General features: G+C 37.7%; 2 protein-coding genes across 2 annotated transcripts; both read right to left on the bottom strand.

The window, feature by feature from the left end:
- Positions 1-976: 976 nt before the first annotated feature.
- On the bottom strand, positions 977-12,485 carry LOC132618084 (kinesin-like protein KIN-10A). Its single transcript, XM_060333138.1, has 7 exons — positions 11,900-12,485; positions 6,214-6,547; positions 3,529-3,684; positions 3,309-3,416; positions 3,048-3,158; positions 1,573-2,952; positions 977-1,410 (listed from the first exon to the last, which is right to left on the bottom strand). Exons 1-7 carry the CDS (start codon positions 12,199-12,201, stop codon positions 1,219-1,221), a joined length of 2,583 nt encoding a protein of 860 aa, XP_060189121.1. The 5' UTR covers positions 12,202-12,485; the 3' UTR covers positions 977-1,218.
- A 1,189-nt stretch (positions 12,486-13,674) lies between these two features.
- LOC132617569 (protein unc-13 homolog) lies at positions 13,675-19,088 on the bottom strand. Its single transcript, XM_060332610.1, has 5 exons — positions 18,335-19,088; positions 16,118-16,999; positions 15,578-16,030; positions 15,159-15,345; positions 13,675-15,064 (listed from the first exon to the last, which is right to left on the bottom strand). Exons 1-5 carry the CDS (start codon positions 18,914-18,916, stop codon positions 14,094-14,096), a joined length of 3,075 nt encoding a protein of 1,024 aa, XP_060188593.1. The 5' UTR covers positions 18,917-19,088; the 3' UTR covers positions 13,675-14,093.
- Between the last annotated feature and the right edge of the window lie 852 nt (positions 19,089-19,940).

Below are 19,940 nucleotides of genomic sequence, written 5' to 3'. Positions count from 1 at the left end.
TTTTATTTTATTTTAAGTCAGGGGGTTCATTGATCGATTCAAAAGATGAAGGGAGGGTATAAATGATTAAAAAAAAAATTATTATAATTGATGATCCATTTTTGGACCATGCTTGTGGTATGTTGTTGTTGTTGCTGCTTGTGATTTGTGAAATTGAGTTATAGAAGAAGGAGAGATAGTTTTTCTTTGTGTTGCCAATTCCAGTTCCATTTTTTGTTTTGTTTTTGAGGTTGTAGGCATAATGTTGTCAATTCTTGAGAATTTGAATTTGACTATATATAATAGTATGAGCAGTGGCGGATTCAGAATTTTCACTAAAATGATTCAAAATATAAAAAAAATACACACAAAGAAGTCAAGGGGATTCAATATTTATTATGCATACAATGTAAATTTCATTATTTACATAATTTTAAGGGAAATTTACATACTTCAAGGGAAATATACACAGTCTACATAAGGTTAAAATTATGTATACCCATGGGCGGATGAACCACCCCTCCCCCACTTCCGCCCCTGTATCTCCGCCCATGGGAATGGATGTTTCAGGAAACTTATCAAATGCACCAATGGTGAATAAAGCAATGGGTTGAGCTCAGTGGCGAATTTAGGGGGTAAAAATGGGTCACGTGAACACATGGTCATCCGATTAAACTTGGTATATTATGTGTATAATTCTTATAATATATCTAATATTACCTTTTGGAACGCATGCTACAAAATGCTTGGTGGTGTACTTGGTTGAAAGCTAAGTTATTTTGCTAGAGGTTCAAAGATCAGCCCCTACTTGAAGCATTATTTTTTTTTTCCTTTCTTTAGTAGTGAACTTATCTTTTAAAAATTCTAGATTTGCCTCTGAGTGATGGTTTAAACAAAGATCAATGTTAACACTACTTCTTCTGGTGTTTCTAAAAGATCATTTCAGACAACTCTAGATATAACTCAGTCAGAACATTTTAGTCACAACACGATAATCTACGTTACAAATCTGCAGTGAGTACATCCGCAGATGTACTCCAGAACAAAACAAATCATATATCTGAGAGTATGATTACAACAACATACATGTTCTGAGCTCAACCTTCAGGTTTACTCGAGGGCAAATCCAAATATACTTACATGCCCAATCAAAACAAATCATATATTCGAGCATAAGATTACTTACGAGCTCACAAACTTATACAACAATATCAACTAAGTCACAGAGATATCTTTTTTTCAGTGACCCTTTATGCCATGGGATAGAAGCTTATTTTCCAGTGGGGTAAATGGCAGATAATTAGGCCGGTCGGTTCCTTTCACTGGCCTCAAGCAAGCTAGGTAGCCATGCAACTCGTTGTTGAACCACGGAAGCTTACTCACCGGTGTGATTGGTTCATCTTCTTTAGGCACTGGAGCACCAGACTTGTCCTATTTACACGCAAACAAAAAAAGAAAAAAAGAAAAAGAACCGGATTAGAAATCCGCTCCCCATACATGTAAATGATACAAAAAAGTTGTGATTAGAATCATCCTGAGCATCAATATGTGAGACTAACTTTTAAAGCTACTATGTATAAATGTCCTACTTACCAGGAAATTGAGTTCTTGATTGTCAGCACCAAGATATATCTCAATGAGCTTCCGTATATCAGCTAAATTTGAACCTTTAACAACCCTTAGAGTGGTAATAATCCCGGGATTTTCCTTTGATGCAGCTTCCCATTTCACATGCACTTCCCATTTCACATGCACTTCCAGATCAGTGCCTATGCTTTCAAATGTCGGGCCTATGCTTTCAAATGTCGGGTTGAAGTTCTCTTTTGAATCATTTACTATCTCCTCACTAGAGAAATTATGAAATTTTCTTACAGGTGAGTCCTCTCCAATTTCTTTAACTGGAGGTGATTTGGATTCAGTGTCTTTAACTTTCTTTTCTGCAGGTCCCGAGGTCGTGCACTGAGTAGACAGTTCTCTAGAATTTCCGCAAAGTTTGAATATATTTTGAATTAGGTCTTTTCTGGAAGGGGCTGCCTCACTAGAAAGATCATCGGAACGATCTTCTAGTGTACATATCGTTTTTTCCTCAATAACCTCTTTTTGCACCTCCTCGACTGGGGGATTTTCTTTGTCCCCATCACTGTCGTCACCTTCTTCTTCCTCCTCGAACACCGTGTCCAAGAACGATTTGTTAGTGAAATGTTGCAATAAGATAGAAGGATCTTCAACTTCTCTTGGATTGCCCAAAATTGCCTGGATTGTGTTACTTTCCACTTTATAGGCCGTTACATCCATATCGATGGATCTGTCCAAATCCATAGATTTCACCATTCCTGCATCCTCAGAGTAACTATCCAGCAGCCTTTTTGCAAAACTGTTCTCCTCCACTTCTAGTGATCTACCACCAACCCTTGAACGCCAAAGCTCGGCCTCAATCTCCTCCAAACGCCTCCTAAGCATTTCAAACTCTTGTTGTTGTTGGAACATTCTTTCTTCCATCTTCCTCCTTTCCGTCTCCACAAATTCATTCGCCGTTTTCTGACACTGTTGTATCTTTTTCTCAAATTCATGTTTCAACATCTGAGTCCGCTCGTTTACTTTAACAACAATATCCTCCTCAGTTGTCTCCACTCCCCCTTGTACAACTAACTCAAGTTTTGACCTTAGGGTAGCGATTTCTTCTTCTTTCTTTGTAAGCTTTCTCTTAGCTTCACGGCACTCTTTCTCTTTGAGCTTGTTCTCCATTTGAAGCTTGCAGATAAACTGATCCATAGCTGCGATTCTCGACCCCAAAATAACTGCTGACGAAGAGTCTTCCGTGCCTTTCTCCTTCAATGGCGTATGAGGGCCCCGGACAATGCATTTTGCTTTTGCACCGTACTCTAGAGTAGAGATAGTTTTGTGGAGCTCCTTAGGATCCGGGCTCGCACACAATATCATGAGGATTTTGGACTTGTCATCCTCAAAAGAATCCTACATCAAATACAGTTGAATCAACTTCTTACGATGACTAGTATTAACTTTCAAAACCTAACTGCCAAACTATCGGTGGTATACACAAGATATACCTGTAAGAGCATAGTTAGCTTGCTGTCTCGGAATGGTACATGAGAATCACCATTTGCAATGGACTCAACCACCCTTTTCAGAGCAATGTTTCCCTGATTGATTTTTCCAGTCTGCAAAATTTGATTCTCAGGTAGCAGTAGAAGACAAATGCATCAAGGAATTATTCATACATTTAGAATTACTGCTAGTAGGTATCTGATATGCTAGTAGGAATCTGATAACAAACTTAAAAGAAGTGACTTAAGTGAAATGAACCTCACCTGCATTTTTGCTTCTAGACCAGTTTGACCGGCTTGGTCGATATTTTCAGAACCAGCCATGTCGACAAGCATTAGCCGACCTCCTACTGTTGGAACATCTAGGATTATCTGCAACAACATTTAACTTCCTTCAGAAAGGATGAAGACAAATATCCTTCGCGAAACAAAGTAAATATACTTTGAATTTAGATGTAATTAAGCATATTTTCAGAATTGATACCATGCAATGGCTACGAGAGCTCCGCTCATTGCACAAAGTGCTTTTCACTATTCTTCTCTTTTCCACTTTCTGGATCTCCTTTGATATCTTTGTAGCCTCAGTACCGGAAATAAAAGTTGCATTTTTGGCCTTTTTACCGATAACTTCAAGTCTCACCTGCAAAGTTAAAACACAGGGCCAACATTATACAGAGATATACCAACTTTAGCATCTCCTAAATTCTGACTTTTCTTTAGAGAAACAGATCAATAATGACAAGAAGATCTGGTTCGCTCTTTGTTTTCCCTCCCTCTTAAGGTCCCCTCCACATCTCATTTGTGTAACAATGACGTTAAGGCGAAATATGTACCGTAACATTAGGCAAAGTCCTACTATAAATCATTGGCAGTTCAAAAAATTAAGTGAAGCACTATAAATCAATAGCATTAATTCAATATAAAAAGGTAAGATGAAAATGCAAAGTCAATTTATCTGAGGAGAAGATGTCAGATATACACTTAAGTGAGAAAAGGTCACAAAATATGGAAAACCAAATATGTGTATAGCACAACCTGTAGATGGCAAATGAGAATCACTATTAACAGAGAATTAATAACAGGAAAACATTGATTCAGGCTGCTCAATTTCCAAGTATATCAAGTAGTCCATTCCATCAATTGAGAGAAACTAGAGCATTTTCTTAAACGTGCTCAATTCAACAACACAACAATTACTACACTTCAACCCCAAACAAGCTGGGATCAGCTATATGAATCCTCACTGACCATGTTTCCCCATTTAAGCTCAACTCATGTCTAAACTTATGTCATCTCCTAACTAACTTTAGCATCTCTTAAATTCTGACTTGTTTTAGACAACAGATCAATAATGACAAGAAGATCTATTTTGCTTGTTTTACTCCATCTTAAGGTCCTCCACATCTCATTTTTGTAACAACGACACTCAGGTGAAAATATGTATCACAAAATTAGGCAAAGTACTATAAATTATTGGAAGTTCAAGAACTTAGGTGAAGTACTATAAATCATTAGCATTCAGTACTTAATGACAACATCATCGATTTTAAAATACTTAAAAGCAAATATGTGTATAGGACAATTTGTAGATGGCAAATGACAATCACTATTAACAGAAAAATAATAGCAACAGAGAAAACATTGAGATTCAGGCTGATCATTTCCAAGTATACCACAAGTATTCCATTCCCTCAAGTGAGAGAAACTAGACCATTTTCTTAAACAAGCTCAATACAACAAAAAAAACTATTCTTCAAATCCCAAACAAGTTGGGGTTCGGCTATATGCATCCTCAGTGACAACGTTTCCGCATTTAAGAGAAACTAGAGCATTTTCTTAAACGTACTCAATACAAGAACAACAACAACCACGCCTCAATCCATACAAATTGGGGTAGATATATCAATCCTCACTAACCATGTTTCCCCGTTTAAGTTCAACTCATGTCTAAACATGCTCAATATGGATAAATATAATGTGAGTAAACTGGCAATAATTCTCTTTTTTTTTTCTTCTTAAGATAATTCTGTGCTTCTATCCATTGAGATAAACTATAGCATTTCTTAAACGTGCTCAACACAACAACCAAAACAACAACAACACAACAACAATAAAACAACAACAACAACAACTACTACTACTGCTATTACTATTACGCCTCAATCCCAAACAAGTGGAGTTAGCTATACAACAACAACAACAACTGCTGCTGCTGCTACTACTATTACTACTACTACTAATACTATTACGCCTCAATCCTCACTGACCATGTTTCCCCGTTTAAGCTCAAGTCATGTCTAAATGTGCTCAATTTTGGATAAATATAATGTGAGCTACGGGCAAAATTCTGTTTTTCTTCTAAAGATAATTCTACCTGATACCAGAAATCTAAGTCACAGAATCAGAAAATTTTCTTCCGAGACAACAAAAATATGAATACTAAAATGAACTACATTTGAAAAGATCAGTTCACCAATCATAAAAAAAGGGTAAATACTTACCCCAGCCAGCATTTACACCAAACTGTGTAAACTTGCTATAAGTAAGTGATTTAATGAGCTAAAAATGCATGTAATTTAACCATAGTTAAAATAAAAGTCTATGTACAAACACATGTCATAAATTTTTACCATAAAAAAAGTACTATCAGAAGAAAAAACAATTTTTTTTACCTTAGAAGGACTCCCCTTAGACCATCCAAAACCAAACCCTCCACCATTATTCGTCGATAACAAATCATATAATTCCTCATTATATATCTCCAACACACTAACTTGCACAAATGTCCCAACACTAACTTCCTCACAATTTTCATCATTTTCTACATTCCCATCACCTAATATATCCCTTAAAGACCTATACACAATCCTGGACTGCTTTGAACTCCCAAACATGTTATAACTTTTTCCCGCCCCGTGGGCCCATACATGTACATTTATACAGTTTAACTTTAAACTTCCAATTTTATCCTTAAAGACATAAATTTATAACCACACAACACAAATGTATATATATGATCCTTTAGACCACAAGTTTCAAGTGTATTTCTTTCTTTCTTACGTGCTTAGTCAAACAACGTCAAATAACATAGAACATAGGGAGTAACTACATTTGGAAAAAAACAGTTCATCAATCAGAAAAAAAAAAAGTATAAAATACAAAATTTTACCTTAGAAGCATTCCCCTTAGACCATCCAAAACCAAACCCTCCACCATTATTCGTCGATAACAAATCATACAATTCCTCATTATAAATCTCCAAAACAGTAACCTGCACAAATGTTCCAACACCATTTTCATCAATCCCATCACCCAAAATATCCCTTAAAGACCTATACACAATCCCAGGTTGCTTACAACTCCCAAACATATTATAACTTTTACCCGCCCCTGTCGGTCCATACATCATAACAGTACATTTATCTCCCATTTTCACACCATTAATCCTCGACTTCACAAACTTCTTATAAAACTCATCAAGATCTTCTTCTTCTGATAAAGATGATGGGAATAAAATAGACCCGCAAAAATAATATTCACGGTATTAGTGATAAACGCGGAACACTAACTTATGGTTAAATCAGCAAGAATAAAATGCAGCAATAATGACACCAAGATTTTATGTGGAAACCCTTCTGAATAAGGGAAAAACCACGGCCAAGAGGAGCAGCTGATATCACTATAGAGAAATTTTACACTGTGTAGTAACGAGTACAAATACTCCTAAGACCACTACACCCTCAAAAGAAATAACACTCTTTTGATTTTCCCACCTCACTACAATATCACTCACACTCTATTTTTCTTCACAGACTATTTTCTTACAGTCTATGGAATACCTCACTTTTGCTCTCACTCAGATGTATTGTCTGAGATTTTGGTGTGTATAAATGAACCATAAGCTGCCTATTTATAGGAATGAATTTCCTATGGTGAGGTAAGCGCTTACATCACGATTATGATGAGGTAAGCGCTTACATCATGAAAATGTGAACAAAGAAATTGGCTTGTTAGCCAAGTCCACAATTGTTGCCAATGTATAATTTGTCAAAGGAAGAAAAATCTTCCTTTCTTAAAATATGGGATAGGGGACTGGACCCCACAAATCTCCCCCTCCAGTCCCATTCACCTGAAGGAGGGTACACTGGCTTCTAATTTGAGTGCATGCCGACAAGTTCTTTGCACGATTCGAACTTGTCTCTCGGTACCGCCTTGGTCAGCATATCTGCAGGATTTTCATTCGTGTGAATCTTCTTGACTTGGAACAATTCGCTTTCCAATTGCTCACGAATCCAATGATATCTGACATCGATGTGTTTTGTTCTCGCATGGTACATGGAGTTCTTGCTCAAGTCTATTGCACTCTGACTGTCACAATAGACAACATACTCCATTTGCTGCAATCCAAGTTCTTGAAGGAATCTCTTGAGCCATATCATCTCTTTGCCAGCTTCAGTAGCCGCAATATACTCCGCTTCCGTTGTAGATAGTGCAACACACTTCTGCAACTTTGACTGCCATGATATAGCTCCCCCTGAAAAAGTAAACAAATATCCAGTAGTGGATTTTCTGTTATCAAGGTCACCTGCCATATCAGAATCTGTATAGCCCTTCAAAATTGGATTTGATCCTCCAAAACACAAGCATTCATCTGATCTTCCTCTTAGATACCTGAGTATCCACTTCACAGCTTCCCAATGCTCTTTCCCTGGATTTTCGAGAAATCTGCTAACAACACCGACTGCATGAGCAATATCTGGTCGAGTGCATACCATTGCATACATTAAACTTCCGACGGCAGAGGAATAAGGAATCTTGGCCATTCTCTGTTTTTCCTCTGTTGTTGTAGGACACATCTTTTTGCTCAATTTCAGATGACCAGGAAGAGGTGTGCTAACCCACTTAGCACTCTTCATATTGAAGCGCTCTAGTACACGTTCTATGTACTTTTTCTGCGACAAATAAAGCTTCTTTTCATCTCTCGAACGAGTAATTCTCATGCCCAAAATCTGCTTAGCATGACCCAAGTCTTTCATTGCAAAAGACTTACTCAACTGTTTCTTCAACTCGTCAATCCTGGAAGCATTTTTGCCTACAATCAACATATCATCCACATATAGCAGAAGGATGATAAAGTCACCATCAGAAAATCTTTGTACAAACACACAGTGATCTGAAGAAGTCTTCTTGTAGCCTTGCTTCCCCATAACAGACTCAAACTTCTTGTACCACTGTCTGGGAGCTTGCTTCAATCCATAGAGACTCTTCTTGAGTTTGCATACAAGATTTTCTTTACCTTTTGCCTTGAAGCCTTCAGGTTGTTCCATATAAATCTCCTCTTCTAAGTCACCATGAAGAAAAGCAGTCTTCACATCCATCTGCTCAATCTCCAAATCAAGACTAGCAGTCAAACCAAGAACTGTCCGAATGGAGGACATTTTCACGACAGGAGAAAATATTTCGTCAAAGTCAATACCTTTCCTTTGACCAAATCCCTTAACAACCAATCTAGCTTTGTATCTGGGCTTCAAGCTGTGTTCTTCGGCTTTAACTTTGAACACCCACTTGTTCTTCAAAGCTCTCATGCCCTTAGGCAAGTTCACCAACTCATAAGTATGGTTCTCACGCAGAGATTTCATCTCATCTTGCATGGCTTCAATCCATTGATCCTTGTGCTCATCTTCCATGGCCTCCTCATAACATTCAGGTTCTCCCCCATCAGTGAGTAATACATACTCATTAGGTGAATAACGGGAAGAAGGAACATGCTGTCTAGTAGACCTTCTAAGTGGAATATCTGACTCATCCACGACTTCATGAGTAGGAGCATCTACTTCATCAATAGCAGCATCGTTATCATCATCAACATGCTGATCTGGAACATGATTCTGGGCATCACCATCGTCATCGAGCCCACCAACTTCATCAGCATTTGTATGAGGAACTTGATCAAGATTAACTAAACCTTCAGAACTTGAAGATTTTATCTTCTCCGCTTTGTTAATATCTTCAATGGTTTGATCCTCCATGAAGATAACATCACGGCTTCTCACAACCTTCTTCTCAATTGGATCATATAGCCTGTAACCAAACTCATCAAGGCCATAACCAATGAAGATGCACTGCCTTGTCTTGGCAGTTAATTTCGACCTTTCATCTTTAGGCACATGTACAAAAGCTTTACAACCAAACACTTTCAAGTGGTCATAGGAAACATCCTTTCCATACCAAACTCTGTTTGGAACATCACTTTGCAAAGCAACCGCAGGGGATAGATTAATAACATGTGCAGCGGTCAATAAAGCCTCACCCCAAAAGGAATTCGGCAACTTTGCTTCAGAAAGCAAACATCTGACTCTTTCCATCAAGGTCCTGTTCATCCTCTCTGCTAAACCATTAAGCTGAGGAGTCTTAGGAGGAGTCTTCTGGTGTCTGATACCCTGTTGCTTGCAGTATTCGTCAAACGGTCCACAATATTCACCACCGTTATCAGTACGAATACACTTCAGCTTCTTTCCAGTTTCTCTTTCAACTGAGGCCTGAAACTGCTTAAAGACACCCAACACTTGATCTTTAGTCTTTAAGACGTAGACCCAAAGTTTCCTTGAGCAATCATCAATAAAGGTAGCAAAATAAAGTGCACCACCCAAAGTCCTTGTCTTCATTGGACCACATAAATCTGAATGCACCAACTCAAGCAACTCTGTCTTTCTTGAAGGAGGATGAGACTTGAAAGAAACTCTATTTTGTTTTCCAGCCAAGCAGTGCTCACACTTTTCTAATTTAGCACTTTCGAAATTTGACAATAATTTCTTTTTGGCCAGAACATTTAGTCCTTTCTCGCTAATGTGGCTAAGCCTCTTATGCCATAACGTTGAAGAGCTATTGCTCTCAACTGCATTCACCATATCAACACAGGTAGAGGCCGTAGTCCAGTATAGACCACGACGCTTTTCGCCACGAGCCACAATCATGGAACCTTTAGTAAGCTTCCACTTTCCAGCACCATTGGTACTGACATATCCCTCATCATCCAAAACACCAACAGAGATCAAGTGCAAACGAACATCAGGTGCATGCTTTACATTGTTTAAAACTAGTTTAGTTCCAATACTAGTTTTCAAACAAATCGTTCCAACACCAGCCACCCTGGATACAGTCTCATTACCCATACTCAAAATTCCAAAGTCACCCGGAGTATAGGATGAGAAAAATTCCTTCCTTGATGTCACATGAGATGCGGCACCACTGTCCACAACCCAGCTTGACTCATCACAAGCAATATTTATCAGATCCGCATCAAGGACAGTAACAAGATCTTCTGTAGTGACAGCGGCAACACGATTGCCATCTTCTTTCTTTTCCTCCTTTTCTCTATTCTCTTTTTTCAAAATCCGGCAGAACTTCTTTGTGTGCCCTTTTTTCCCGCAATGATAGCAGTCAATATCTTTAAGTCTGCTTCTGGATTTGCTTCTATGATGTTCTCTATTTTGAGAACCACGATTCTTGCCTCTCCCCCTAGTGTCAGTCACCAAGACATCTGATGAGGAGGAACCTTGAGATTTTCTTCTCATCTCTTCATTTAAAAGACTGCTCTTGGCAAGATCCATAGAGATCACACCATCCGGAGCAGAATTTGATAATGAAGTTCTAATAATTTCCCAAGAATCTGGTAGGGAACCAAGTAGAAATAAGCCTTGAATTTCTTCATCAAAATTAATACCCATAGCAGATAACTGGTTCATGATCCCCTGAAAAATATTCAGATGATCTGTCATTGCGGAACCATCGTGGTATTTTAAACCCAGCATTTGCTTTATCAGAAACATCTTGTTATTACCAGTTTTTCGAGCATACAAACTTTCAAGATGCTCCCATAGGGTCCGAGCATGTGTCTCTCCAGAAATATGGTTCAACACATTATCGTCAACCCACTGTCTAATAAAGCCGCAAACCTGCCGATGCAACAAATTCCACTCTTCATCTGATTTATTATCAGGCTTTTTATTTCCAAAGACAGGTTGATGAAAATTCTTGACATAGAGCAAATCTTCCATTTTGCCCTTCCAAATGGCATAATTTACGCCACTCAAAGTAACCATTCTACTAGTGTTGGCTTCCATCGTTTATCACAAATACAAATATTATTTTATTCGAAGACCAAAGTAATTCTTTTCTGATGTGGAAGTTCAGACTGTGCTGCAACCACAGAGCATACTCAGACAGAACCTTGGCTCTGATACCACTTGATGGGAATAAAATAGACCCGCAAAAATAATATTCACGGTATTAGTGATAAACGCGGAACACTAACTTATGGTTAAATCAGCAAGAATAAAATGCAGCAATAATGACACCAAGATTTTATGTGGAAACCCTTCTGAATAAGGGAAAAACCACGGCCAAGAGGAGCAGCTGATATCACTATAGAGAAATTTTACACTGTGTAGTAACGAGTACAAATACTCCTAAGACCACTACACCCTCAAAAGAAATAACACTCTTTTGATTTTCCCACCTCACTACAATATCACTCACACTCTATTTTTCTTCACAGACTATTTTCTTACAGTCTATGGAATACCTCACTTTTGCTCTCACTCAGATGTATTGTCTGAGATTTTGGTGTGTATAAATGAACCATAAGCTGCCTATTTATAGGAATGAATTTCCTATGGTGAGGTAAGCGCTTACATCACGATTATGATGAGGTAAGCGCTTACATCATGAAAATGTGAACAAAGAAATTGGCTTGTTAGCCAAGTCCACAATTGTTGCCAATGTATAATTTGTCAAAGGAAGAAAAATCTTCCTTTCTTAAAATATGGGATAGGGGACTGGACCCCACAAAAGATACACCATCTAAGCTAAAATCTCGATACCCCATATCGGTTTTCACTCTTAGGGACCCTCGATCGGAGTTTATAACATGTAAAGACGATAATGGCTGTTCTTTCCTATCTGGATAATCACGAATACGGCCTATAACTTCAATAGGATGCTCTGTTAAAGTAGTAGGGTTTAGTGAAGGTTGTTTTACATTGGTGAAATTTAGTTTGTGCTTTACTTGTGGTGTTCTTGAATTGTGTATTTGGGTATGATGATTTAGTTTTGAAAATGGTGTTGGGGTTCTTTGGTTTTTTGGTGTTGGTGCCATTGGAGAATGATACAGCTAGAATTCAAGAAACCGAAAAATTCAAGATTCAATTTATTTATTTTTTTGCTGTTCTAAGAATTTGAGAATTTTTATCTGAGCTAAGAAAAAATGGAAGAGGGAAGAGTGAAAGAACAAGAAAAAAGTTTGTATTTTTTTTTTTTTTTGGGATGTGTTTTGAAGTTGTTCAATGATGTTTTTTGAAGTTTAACGTTAGATTTGGTAACGGCTAGTTTTAATATGTTGTGAGGACTACTTGTGATGTAATAGCTGGAAAGTGTCGATGTATTTAAGTGGGTCAGCCTGATGTGTAATTTATTTTCATTTACAACAACAACATACCCGGTGAGTCCCATAATGTGGATCTGGGGAGGGTAGATTGTATGCAGACCTTACCCCTACCTTAGGTAAGAAGGCTGTTTCCGAAAGACCCTCGGGTCAAGAGTGTAATTTATTTTCATTTATTTTTACTTTTTGTTTTCACATCATAAGAGAAGGGAGAAAACTAAACTTTGATATACTTCTTTCATTCAATTCATGTATCTTATTTTCACTTTAGATCTCTTTTTGAAAAGAATATATTTATTCATATTTACATATCTTTTAATTTCGATACCCATTTTATTCTTAACGAGAATTTCTTTTAAAAATGATACGTCGTGTATAAGACCGTAAAATTCATATGATACTTTTGGTAGTTAAACAATTATAGTTTAAGACCACAAGTCGATGACCCAACTCGTCTTTTATTCGGGGCAAGTGCACGGATAACCGATTTGAGGATTGTGATTTAAGTCATAGTCGAGCTTCATAATTTTTTGTAAGTTTAGTCGCTTCAGAATCAACTTCAGATTTACGGGGTTGAAGTTGAAGAAACTCGTGTCTAAGTGACAAACTTTAGACGTATGGTCTAAAGTTAAAGTTTGTCAAAGCGTAACTTCAAATAAAATGTTTGAATTTTTGCATATTGCCCGTGCAAGCATTCTCTGAAGCTTTGCTTGGTAGTTCAACCATCATATAGAACAGCTTTTGGTCTGAAGTTTGTGTTGGTAATCCAAACTTTAGACATTTTTGTTTGATGTTTCAGACTCATATGTTTGAACTTTGTGAGTAATTTATTCATTTCATTTCACTTATGTTATCTCATCTAATTCATTTCTTATACCTCAATTTAATTTATTTATTTTCAAACCGTAATTAATTTATCATTATTAAGCAATATCGAGCAAAGCTTTTGAAAGAAGAAGAATAAGGAGGAGCAAACTTTATCTAAAGTTGTCAAACCGGCTACAAGTAAGCCAATTTTAAAACACTGGAATCTGGATGTCGCTTAAATAACATGGTCAAAATTCGTTATTAGGTGAAATTAACTATTTTTGTTCTACCCGTTTAACCCGTCCTAATGTAAAACAATCCACTCTGGCACCCTTACTATATCAATTAAAGTGCTTATACAATAAAATAATATATTGTCAAAGTAATAATCTCTCTTGAGTGATTAAAAAAGGATCAGAAGCATTATACAATCAAATAATGCCTAGTTCCATGAAGATACAATGAGGATAAATTAGTACAAGTTTCTCAAGTAGTACTCCTTTACAAACCTTTTTATAGTCTAGAAGGCTTTACTTTACATCCTTCAAATTAAAAAATTTAGCTTTAATAGCATATATATATATACTTAGAAAATTTTAGTTCTTCTTGATTTTTTCTGTACAAGTCAAACCTCTCTCTTCTTTTCTGAGTCAAACCTCTCTCTTCTTTTCTGTCTTTCAAGGCTATGCTGTTCGGACTCTTCAAACATATCTCCTGGTGTGTGTCGGATCCTTCAAAATCTATGCATTTTTAAGGATCTAACACGGGTGCGGCAACATAGCTTTTAGACCAACTTTTTCTCAGCCCCTCCTCTTTGCTAAGTGGAATGTTTTCTTTAAGAAATGATTGGCAAATTTATCATTCCTATGACAAAGTACCCTCAAGATTGTATTAGCATCTGACCTATTCCATCTTCCTGTTGTTGGTGGCATAGGCAATTTCTGTCCATTTCCCACAACTCCAATTCCACTAGCTTCACAAGCCACACTGCTAAAATCTTCAACCAATTGTTCTGTTGATTGTCCCATTAATGCCACTATCCCTTCAACTATTGTAGCTTCTTTTTCCACAACATCCTCAAGTATTAAACCTTCACCACAAGTACAAAATACCCTCTTTAAACTCTCAAAATCTTCCTCAATCATCTGATGATCCATCCTTGAAAAGTTTCTTCGCGTTCCACCGGCTAGTAAAACCATAAGATAGGCCTCGAACGAAGCCCTCATCACTTCTTTGAGTGCTAACGCTTGAGCCCGGTCGATGAGGATAGCACACAAGAGAGTTAGGTTTTGCTTGAGTATCCTTAAAGCAGGCCGGATACGTGCGTTCTCTACGTCGCCTATGTATAGGCTCGCATAGAATACAGAGTTGGAATCGAAGAAGATCAGACGATAAGCAGCGACTTCTGATACGTGTTGGACAGCTTCTTGGATGGCTGAACGCGTTTGATCGAAGAAGGAACAGCAAGCTAGCTGTCGGTTCTTGTTGTAACGGCTTCCTGGTGAAGCGATAACTCTCGACGAGAGTGATAGTGTTTTGTCAAGGGAGTTGAGCTGCTGTAGAAGGTAATACAAGGTGTTTAGCCTTATATATAGGCGCTGAGTTCCTCGGCTTGTTGAAGGCCGCGGATTGTTATCTTCGTCTGTCAAATGCTGGTTCGGATCATTTGATCCGACACTACAAGCAGCTTTTTTCCATAGTTTCACAAATCTTGAGTCTTGGCCACATCTTGTTAAAGCTGGAAGTGTTGGCAAGTAACTCTGTTTTGCACCTGTAGAAAAGCAACATTTTTAAGAACAAAAAACTATATGAGCATCAAAACCTCAAATACTTGCGGGTATAGGATTCGTTGAGTTCGTACTTACCACATGATGCGACAAAGGTAACATAATCTTTGAATAGGTTTTCTATGCCATCAGCGATATCATTGACCAAATTCTCAGTGATGATTGTAGGAATTTCGAAGAAATTGTCCACGGCTTCATTGGAATGTTTCACTAGATCAAGTGCTGATTGTGCATATGGCTCGCTTTTGGATTTTGGATTCCATGTCTGCATAACAAATATTTTACGTTAATTAACTCCTTTTGGGAAGGGAAGCCTTGGAACACCAGTAAAATTGTCTCCACGTGACCTATAGGTCACGGGTTCGAGCCGTGAAATCAATTAATGGGATGCGGCCCTTCCCCTGACCCTATGTGAACGGGGATTTTTTTTTTAACTCGTTTTAGTATGACTATGGAAGTTGCTATTTATTAGTTGTAAGAGTAACGAAAATGCTTACTTCGGAGTCTTTGGATCTCACAAGAACCTCTTTCCCTTTCTTCAAACTATCTTGGATCCATTTCCTCAATAGGTTAATTTTGATTGAATCAACTTCATAAGGAACCATCTCCCTCACTATTGTTTTGCCTCCATCTTCGCAATCGACAGAGTCCTCCACCACCATTTGGACTAAAACCTTTTCGAGTTTACCAGCCCTCTGCAACACCAACGCTGTCTCGCTCGTGAGAAAAGTTGTACCCGCTAGGTATTGCCTTAACAAAGTTCCATAACAAGTATGTAACGTCACTGCTGCAACACCGGCTGCAATTGGATGCCATTTCTTGAGGATAGGAGTGAAAATTTCCTTCTCCTTAGTTGCCAATTCTTCGGTCGCATTAGCTAACTTGATGAGTGTCTCGATCACGTCTTCGTTTTCAAAAGTTGCGACGCTTATATTCCGTTCTTCCAACGTCTAGAAGAAAAAAAGAGTGATGTTATTATTAGAAGTGAACATGTATATCTACAAGGGTAAAAAAAATAGAAGTGCTAAAATACTAACCTTACTGAATGCAGTCCTTAACGATGAACGGATAAAGTGATTCACTCTATTCCCCGTCGAATCATCTTTCACGTCCCCTTTTTCAGAAGCAGAAGATCCATATCCCGGAACATCTTCCTCTAATATTTTCGAGGCAGAGAACATCAGAGGAATAATATTTTCCATTAGGACAATATTTTCCGCATGAAAACTGGCATGATAATTCAACAATCTCTTCTCACACCATCGTTTCATCGAGGATAAAACATTCTTTAGCATCTTAAGATAAATACGATCCTTGTCCACTTTCTTAGCATCGTTTGCAACTTCGGTTAACATAATCAATGTTGCGCCAAGAAGGTCAGGCTCCACTTGGTTAGTCACAACATATTGCTCGAAAAGCACCCATGTAAAACACAAGTTATGAATTGATCTTGTAATACCCAATGTAGACCATGTCTTTTTCATCAATTCAAGAAGCTCATCGACCTCATTGAGGACTAACGTATCGTCTTTAAGATCGAAGATCGAGCCTAAAAGAGCTGTATAAATGTGGATGTTGAGAGGGAATCCGTCAGCCCAACGACAGGTATCGCTAGGGGCACCATCAGCACTTCTCCAGGCTAAGGAGACAACGGCATTGCATAGCGATTTCATGGTCTCGGAATTTTTGCTAGTGTCGATTGTTTTGATCTCACAAGCTTGAATGATCTCTATTAACCGTTTTGCAGATGCATTGTCTTTTTCTACTGGGATAGAGGGGTGAAGGAGAAGGCCTATTTCGAGGATTCGAAGTTGGCGTTTTTGCCATAGATGGTATTCTTGAGGATCGTTGAATTCGGATGGTTTAAGATGGCGTAATAGCTCCAATGGTAAGATTATTGTCTCTGCTCGCCTCCCCATCTGCACAAAATTCCCACACTCTTGAACCTTAAATATTGAATGAGAAAGAAGATGAAACAAAGAAGGAAAGCCATCAAACAATTGTGTATAGATTCCATGTTTTTGCAAAGTATGAAACTACACAATCTTTTTGCAGAAAAAGCTTCAAAATTATAATTGGCAATCATCCTTTATTTGGCATAAGTACCAACAGTGGCGGATTCAGGATTTTCACTCAGGTGTTCGAAAAAATAATTGAACCTAAATATACACTGTAATATATGTTCAGGGTGTTCAAAAGCTAATATACGTACATAAATACATAAAATTTACCCTAGATATACATTATAATTTTTTGTCCAGTGTATTCGGGTGAACACCCTGGGTTCTTGGTACATCCGCCTCTGAGTACCAAGCAAGCCTCTGCATTATCGATTCCACATGCATGGTGCAAACAACACAAAGAATTTTCTAAAGTACCATGTGTTGGACCAAAAACAAACAATTAGAAAAGTGGGAATCTACTAAATAATAATTTTTAAGGGGGCTAGCACTATTGGACCCTCGGTTATTGGTAAATTTTGATTTTTTTGGTCTTCGTGATATATGATGACTCAACACATTTAACCTTCAATTAATTGAAATGTATATTTTTAGTCCATTTACTTTGGAATATGTTATATTCAGATTATTTTTAAAAGCATATTATCCTCAAATATGAAGTAATAGTGCAAACTTAATATAACACGTGTAATTAAATGCTGAACGGTTAATTATTCTTAAATTTTGTGAATTCACAAGCAGAGGATCAAAAGTGCATATTTCAATTAATTGAAGGCTAAATATGCTTAGTAGATGACATCACAATGACTAAATTGAAATGATAAAAATTGAAATTTTATGGTTTATTCAGAAAAAATATTTTTTTAAGAAAAAACATTTCTTTTGATAAAACAACAAGAGTTCTAGAAAAAACCCTTTTCTAGAAACACAAACAAGTTCCTAGGCCGGCCTAACAAGTGGCGGAGCCAGAATTTCCGCTGAGGGGTTCAAAATATAAAAAAGTAAACATACGAAGAAGCCTTAGGGGGTTTAACATCTACTATATATACATAAAAAAAGAAAATTAACCTTGTAAAAACAGTATTTTTTTCTGCCGAAGCGGTTCGGATGAACACCCTCGGCTCTATGTGACTCCGCCACTGGGCCTAACATGGCCCTTGTTTTTGGATTCTTTCTTTTCATTATCTTTTTGTTTCCCATTCGCTATTTTTGGAACATAAAATAGTTTCAAATGCATGCAAAAGACAAAAAATGTAAAAAAATAAATACTCCATAGAGACGTAATTTACGTACTTGGCCTACAAGAGTTCTCATAAGAGTTTTCCGTAGCCTATTATCACTCTGCTCCGACACCCTCATCTGCAGCCTCATTATCTCGGCTGACGTCAGCGGCCTCCGTATCTTCGCCTGCGGGCCTGCTGAGCCCGGTGTCCTCGGGCTCGCAACTCCTGCAGGCGAAGACGGACCCATCATAACAGCACCGCCAGACGTCCTCCTTGATGGGGACTTCTTCAGCATCTTCAACCCCAACGCCGTTTTCACCCTGCTAGTTATCGCCATCCCCACCCCGGGCGGTTTTGGGGAACCCGGGCCCGAACTCGGCCCGGACCCGTTTCCGTCCCCCGATCCCTCCGGATTGAGGGATGACGAAATCGCTGCCGTCCTACCACCGAACCCCGGAGACGAGCGGCACGCCGTGAAGAATATCTCGTAAGCGGCCTCTCGAAAATCATCCCTATCGAGCCCATCGAGCTCCCCGAACGGCCATACGAGGTCGACGATGATGATCGGGTCGTCCGACTCGGGCCGGTTCGGGCCGGGCTTTTGAGCGGGCTGAGTTTTTATATGGTGGGGAGGGTGAAACTCGGGCGGCATTTTTGAATATTTTTTCTTTGGTGTTTTTTTTTTTGGGGGGGGGGGGGGTGGGGTTGTGGTTCAGATTCCGGCAAATAAAAGTATTTTATTTGTCAAATGTCTGGAGGAAGAGGGAAGCAGAAGAGCATTATATATATATATTTGAAGCTTTTTTTTTATGTTGAAAAAGGAAAAAAAAAAAAGATAGAAAGAGAGAGATTTGGTTGAGACAAAAAGAAAAGAGAATAGAAAAGAATGGTTAAGGCAATTTCTGTTTGTATTTGCGTAGAAAACGAGAAGCAAAGAAGAGAGACGTTGCTAAGTGGCGCCAAATACGTACTTTTCGGTTCATCATGCAATTCTCTTTTGTTCTTTTTTTATTGTCCTGATTGACTATCATAATTGGGTAAATATTTGTTCATACCGGATATATATATATCCAATTAATCATTTTGATTTCAATTAATGAAAAAAATAAGGTAAAAAAATATGTATAACTTAACCGTGATTAAGTACTCCATCCGTCTTGATTTATGCGGTACCGTTTGGATTTTGAGAGTCAAGTGATTTTTTTCTTTGATCTTAATTTTTTTCATATGGCTTGTAATATTTTGAATTGTCAAATGTTGTGACCTATAGCTAGTAATTTTTACGTAGTTTTCAAATATGTAAATTTTAATTTTTAAAAAAAAAATAAAAATTTCATGTCTAAATACATGATTAAAACTAAAGAATTTAACTCTTGGACATTGAACGATGCCACGTAAATTGAGCAAAGGAGTAATAAACTTAAGCATGAAAGAATTATTCATTGGTTGGGCATAAACAACTGATATGGATAAGTTTTACTATTATAATGCATTTGATATTTAGGTATTATATTGTTGTTATAGGTAAAAAGGCCATCAATTACATCTTTTAATTTCTACTTAACTTCCAAGTTAACAAGAGTTTTATTACCTACAAGATTTAATTAAAGTTATGTCTCCGACAAAATATATGGAACAAATTAGAATTCTCAACATAAATACTCAAGTACAACTTC

The sequence above is a fragment of the Lycium barbarum genome, chromosome 11 (assembly GCF_019175385.1).
Source record: "Lycium barbarum isolate Lr01 chromosome 11, ASM1917538v2, whole genome shotgun sequence".
Classification (NCBI taxonomy): Eukaryota; Viridiplantae; Streptophyta; class Magnoliopsida; order Solanales; family Solanaceae; genus Lycium; species Lycium barbarum.
This window is presented reverse-complemented; position numbering and strand designations above follow the sequence as displayed.